Raw genomic sequence first — 6701 nt, 5'->3', positions numbered from 1 at the left:
GAAAGAAAGAAAGAAAGAAAGAAAGAAAGAAAGAAAGAAAGAAAGAAGGAAGAAAGGAAGAAAGGAAGGAAGGAAGGAAAGAAAACAGGGAGCCCTTGGACACTGTTGGTGGGAATATAAATTGGTACAGTCACTATGGAAAACAGTATGGAAGTCCCACAAAAAATTAAAAATAGAACTACCATACAATCCAGCAGTCCCACTTCTGGGTATAAATCCAAAACAAATGAAATCAGAAACTCAAAAAGATATCTGTGCTCCCACATTCATTGCAGCATTATTCACAATAGCCAAGGTATGGAGAACAACATACATGTCCACCAATAGTTGAAATCCTGCCATTTGTGACAACATGGATGCACCTAAAGGACACATAGTAAATGAAATAAGCAAAACACAGAAAGACAAATATTGCATGAATCAAATTGTATGAGGAATCTTAAAAAGTTAAACTCACAGAAGCAGAGAGTAGAATGATGGTGTTAAGGTGGCTTGGGTGTGGGGGAAAATGGGGAGATGTATGTCAAAGGATGCAAAGTTCCAGTCATGCCAGATGAGTAAGTTCTGAAGATCTAATATACAAGATGGTGACTATAGTTAATAGTATTGCATACTTGAAATTTGCTAAGAGAGTAGGTTGTAAGCATTTTCACCACACACACACCCATACACACACAAAATAGTAAATATGTGAGGTAGTGGATATGTTAATTAGCTTTGTTGTGGTAATCATTTCATAATGTATACATATATCAAAACATTATGTGGTATACCCTAAATGTAGACAATTTTTATTTGGCAATTTTACATCAATAAAGCTGGAAAAATTTTTAAACAAAAGAGAGGATGCATATAAAGTGCCTACAGTGGGGAATAGTTTGGATTTAGCCCTCAACTAAAATATAAACTCCTTAGGATATCTGTTCTATTCTCTACTATACCCTCAGTTTGTGGAAATGGGCACATAACAAAGTTTTACTGAATGAATTAATGATAATTTTTTGCTCTAATACTGATAGTGGTATTTTTTTTTTACTCATTTGTAATTCAACAACTTTTTTGTAGGCCTACTGTTTGTCAGGTATGCTTGTATGTGTTGAGAATAAGCAAAGTCTCTGCACTCATGGAATTACAATCTAGTAAGGGTAAGGGCAGACTATTTGAGCACAGACACTGGTAAGTGGTAAGTTTAGAAGCTTTTGAAAATTCTCTTCTTATTGCTTCTATTTTCTCAGTGAATAGTTGAGGGTGTAGATACATGAGGCTTCATTGCAAGTTTGAGATAAGGTACACAGAGTGGCTGAATGCAAAAGATGGAAAGAGATATATACCATGCAAACACTTATCAAGAGAAACCTGGCGTACTGTATGCATAGAAAACAAACTAGGCTTTAGGAATAGAATTATTGGAGGTAAAGAAGGTGCCATGGTTAATTTTATGTGTCTACTTGACTAGGTCATGGTACCCAGATATTTGGTCAAACATCAGTTTAGAAGTCACTGTGAAGGTTTTTTTCATTTTTGTTTTGTTTTGAGAGACAGAGGCAGAGGAAGAGGGAGAAAGAGAATCCCAAGCAGGCTCCACATCACACGGGGCTCCATCCTATGACCCTGAGATCATGACCAGAGCTGAAAGCAAGAGTCGTATGCTTAACCGACTAAGCCACCGAGGCGCCCCTGTGAAGATATTTTTTAGATGAGATTAACGTTTAAGTCAATAGAGTAAGGCAGATTACTCTCTATAACGTGAGTGGGCCTCATCCCATCAGTTGAAGATCTTAAGAGAAAAATATGGAGGTCCTGGAGGTAGAAGGAATTCTGCCTCCAGACTGCCTTTGGACACAAGCTGCAACACCAGCTCTTCCCTGGGTCTCCGGCCTGCCCACCTGCCCTATAGAATTTGGACTTGCCAGTCTCCACAATCACATGAGCCAATTCCTAAAATCAACATCTCTCTGTGCCTGTCTCTCTCTTTACACACACAGACATACACACAGACAGACACACACCCTGCTGATCTTATTGATTCTGTATCTCTGGAGAACCCTGACTAATATGGAGAGTATTTTTAGAAATTAATGAAGAGGGGCGCCTGGGTGGCTCAGATGGTTAAGCGTCTGCCTTCGGCTCAGGTCATGATCCCAGGGTTCTGGGATCGAGTCCCACATCGGGCTCCCTGCTCCTTGGGAGCCTGCTTCTCTCTCTCTCTCTCTGTCTCTCATGAATAAATAAATAAAATCTTTAAAAAAAAAAAAAAAGAAATTAATGAAGAAATTTCATATTAAAAAAAAATCAGTCTTAAATTTGATTACACCTAAATAATACAGATGGTTTGTTTGTGTTGTGTACTTTTGTGAACATCTGTTGGATTTCACAATAAAAGGGTTTTTTAACTATTGATGGTGAAGATATTGTAGCCCCAAGTAATGGTTGATCCCTCAGAGACACTCACTTCAGGGAAGAACTAAAACACAGAATCAGCCCAGCAAACTCAGGAGGGAGAAGGATGAGGGAAGAGAGGAGAGGATAGAGGGAGAAAGAATCTCAGACAACAAAACAGTCCATACCCATTCTGCTTAAAATAAGGGTACTATGTTTGAAATAGAGTCCATTTTGAACAGCACTCTCAAGAGAGGCCATGATAGTTACTACAATGGATTTTCATAAACTTCATCGAGAAGCATATGCAGTAATGGAAGAAAAGTCAGGAAATTTCCTGCAAAACAATGACAGGATCCGAAACACTGAGGCAGCAGCAGATTTCAAGGCATTTCAAGTAGCTGGGACTCTTCTGAACTCCAAACCCAAGTCTTGGTTATTTAATTCCTCCTCTTGAAGAAGAACACAAAAGATACAAAGTTGCACTTATTCTTCAAACTTAGCTGTCCACTTCCCATTCTTGGATGAATCATTTGCGAACATGGCATCAGCTATTTGGGTCTTCTCAATCCAAAACAACTGACAGAGTCAGAAAAACAGGCAGATTTTTCACATGGCTTGAAATGACCTCTCACTACACATCTTGGTCAGGTCATGGGCTGGGTTTACCTCTCCTTCCTTCTCTAATGGAATTTCTTCCGTTCACATCATTTTCTCTGCATTAAATTCTAGAATGGGATCCAGGCTGAGTGGACATATATATTCTTTACATACCCAGTAAGCTATTAAATATTAAAGTATAAATTTTGGATGAAAAGACAGTGGCTAGGTTGAAAACCTTAATAAGGAAAAATATTAAAGTGAGAAAAAAACCCAAAGAGAATATTTAAAATCAATGAAGAATAATTAGTCATTCAAGAATGGATATTGAGCCTGATTAGTTGCTTCAAAATAAGCAAACAAAATCAAGGAAAACAGAAAGCCTTGAACCTCAAGCTCACTTCTTACATGGATACACATCCAAATGAAGGATTTAAAGATAAAAATAATTTGGGAGAAACTAAAGAAAATATGAGATAAAAGTTTACCATTTTAGAGTGCTATGGATTGTTAAACAGGACACACGACTCAGAATCAATAAAAAAGAATTCGTTAAATTTACTATATAATATTTTTTAAAATTCTGGGTGGCAAGAAAACTCCAGAAACTCAAAAGGATGATAATAAACATTTTAAAAAGGCACATATATATGACAGACATATTACAATTTTCTAAACACAGACAATGTTCCTCAAAATCTGTATAGTTAAAAGACAGTAACATAGTAGGAAATGGGCAGATATATGTGCAGACAATTTATAGAGAAAACATGTAAACAGCTTTTAAATATATGAAATGAAGTTCCATCACATTTATAATTAAAGAAACTATTAATAATAAGGGAAGCCTAACTGACAAGCAAAAGTCAAAAACCTCAGTAATCCACAAGGTGTGGGGAAATAGGTTTTCTGCCCAGTCACCTCTATTAACAGTACATATTATTCTTTTCCTGAATAATATTTTATTTTCCCTGAAGTGAATAATTAATGATTATATTTTTCTGTTTTAATTGTTTTGGCTTTCTCACTTTTTTAAAAAAGATTTTACTTATTTATTTGAGAGAGACAAAGCAGGCATGCCCAAGTGCAGGAGCACGAGCAGGGGGGAGGGGCAGACGGAGAGGGAGAAGCAGACTCCCCACTGAGCAGGGAACCCCATGCCTGGCTCCATCCCAGGACCCTGAGATCATGATCTGAGCCAAAGGCAGATGCTCACCAACTGAGCCACCTAGGTGCTCCTTGGCTTTCGGACTTTTTGATGTGATGCTCCTCAGTTCATAATGACTACCTTCCATTCTTCTGCAGGGTTTGCAAAGTGATCACTGCTTCTTATATAGGCTCTATAAAGAACATGGGGGTGTCCGTAACTTATGTATTTTCTCTTCAGTCCTCTTATGATCTTCCAAATGTCCCCAAAATACACACACACACACACACACACACACTACTTACCATATTATTAAAATGTAATTGGTGCCTCTTTTTCCTAACCCTTACCAGAGGGTACAGCACACACTGAGATGCTTCTCTCCTAAGTACTCCTCGGTTTCTTCTTTATTTGGTCTGCTGAGCAAGTTTGCATTGTTCCATATACAGCTCACCCTCCAAAATTTTTCTAACATCACTGTCCACTGTCACTTTTTTTCTGTTCTCTTTGTAGGTTTATGGCCTTTATAATTTCTTTACCATCTTTTTAACAGGGCTTCAGGGGATATAGAAAGGAATATGTATGGCGCAGCTTTCCTCGGCACTGCGAAACCACCTCACTCGAAGCCTAGTTATTAGAAGGCTAATGCCAAGAATAAAAGGAGGGGCACAGTGGGTGATTTAGATATGAGCCAATTCCTCCATTCTGTCTCTACCCCCACCCCTTGGTGTTGAATATCAGCCTAAGTCTGTTACCTGATTTACTAGAAAAGAAAGCAGGGCAGAGGTCCCTGGCCTCTCTTTTCCTAGCTCAGGTTCATGTGTTCACCCTCCTTTTTTCCCTCCCTTCTTTTTCTAATAAACCCTGGTTTGGGGCTGAAGCTCTCCCATCACCTCTCCTGCCATACTCTGTCAGGAAGACACTGGGCAGAGGCCACCTCCTCAGGCACACCGTGTGTCTCTAAACGTGTCATAGACACAGCAATACCCACCAGGGTGCCCTGAACAACATGTGGGGCTGGACGTTCACTGCAAGGATGAGCAAGTGACCACTTCACTGTTATGTGGTTTTATCTTGAAATTGCTTACACCTTGGCTGAGGAACTCTTGGCATCAAACTGTTCTCAATGTCACTAAGGAACAGCTGGGGTTGGGGGATGTTACTTCTGGTTCCTATGCTCTGATCATTTGTATGATTTTGTATCAAGCAGACACTGAGGGACAAACAACCACAGACTGTGCTGGAACCAGAGTGGATCAGGCAGAGACGCTCGCATCCAGGCCCCTGCTCTGCTCAGAGTTTGTGCTCAGCTCCCCCTGCAGTCCCCGTCACTGTGTCACTCATGACACAGTAGTAAACAGCTGAATCTGACGCTTGCACTGAGCCTTTCTCCAGGTGGAAGGATTTGGATTTGCTGTCGGGGGTGGCTTCAAAACCTTTGTTGTGTTTCGTCTCCTTGTCCCTCGAGGCTTTCAGGAGGAGCTCTGGACCTTCTCCTGGATACTGGACATACCAGAAAAGAGTGGGATACCCTATTGTTGAATAGGTACAGTTTATAGTCAGGGAATCCTCTTCTGAGAGGGTCACTGGGCCTTCCATCTGGGTCACTGAGTCTCCATGGGTTTGTCCTGAGGAAAAAGAAAAGAGACCTTGTCACCTTGGGCATAATGCTCTTGGATAAAATTATAGTTAAAGGTTTTGCTGACACAACGCAAGAAAGAATCCAAATTTTAAGAGGCATTTACTTACCAAGCATTAAGAGTACCACAGTCACGAAGCCTGGAGAACACTTCATCTCTGGAGTGTCACCTAAATAATGTTCTTCAATCTTACCATGAAGAAACGTTGGAGTGACAGAGAAATGATCAGTGCAAGCCCACATTTCACACAGGAAATGTGATTGTGGTAGGAAGCTGCACCCCCTGGTGGACAGGGACTGAAATGGGTGCATGTCGGCCAGAGACCTCCCAAAGTCAGCCATCTGTGTCATCCCTGACTTCATGAGGCACATGTCAGTCATCAGGGTGGCCCCATGGAAGTCTGAACAACAGCAGTCCTCACCTCTCAGGCCTATTTGTTCTTAAGACACTACCTGATATGGAAGTTCTTTAACATAGCATCCCAGGGCATTTCTGTAGCTGGGAGGATAGCAATCTTCACAAGTATTTTACTATATTACTTTATATTCTCATGTATCCATTGTGGGCCAGCCTATAAACCACTAACTGCCAGAAAAGGAGTAGGGGTTGAATATGCAAAAAGTAATAGGAAGTCAGGTCATTGCTGAGTGAATCTTAAAAACTGACAGTTTTTAAGCACTCACTAAATATTTGTTAAATTTAACAAAAATAATGGACAAATGGGCTTTACTTGAAATACAGTATTTATGTGGTCCTAAAATCATATCAATCATAAGGAATGCTACCTTTTTAATACAGTTTTTCAGAAGAAAAGTCACAGTATTTTATAGTCAAATATTTTAAGAGTCAACTATTCCTAAATTTCAGAATCATTAAAAAGTGAAAAATAAGAATTCTAGACAGAAGAAACATCATACATGAAGTTGTCAGATCCC

General features: G+C 39.7%; 1 gene segment (V, D, J or C); it reads right to left on the bottom strand.

Moving 5' to 3' along the window:
* Nucleotides 1-5419: 5419 nt before the first annotated feature.
* LOC123323683 lies at nucleotides 5420-6077 on the bottom strand. The segment is given in 2 exon segments: nucleotides 5420-5754; nucleotides 5876-6077. Coding segments are annotated over 2 exon segments (537 nt in total).
* Nucleotides 6078-6701: the final 624 nt, after the last annotated feature.

The sequence above is a fragment of the Neomonachus schauinslandi genome, unplaced genomic scaffold, assembly GCF_002201575.2.
Source record: "Neomonachus schauinslandi unplaced genomic scaffold, ASM220157v2 HiC_scaffold_183, whole genome shotgun sequence".
NCBI classification, from domain to species: domain Eukaryota; kingdom Metazoa; phylum Chordata; class Mammalia; order Carnivora; family Phocidae; genus Neomonachus; species Neomonachus schauinslandi.
Note: the sequence above shows the minus strand (reverse complement) of the source record. Positions and strands in the feature narration are given on the sequence as shown.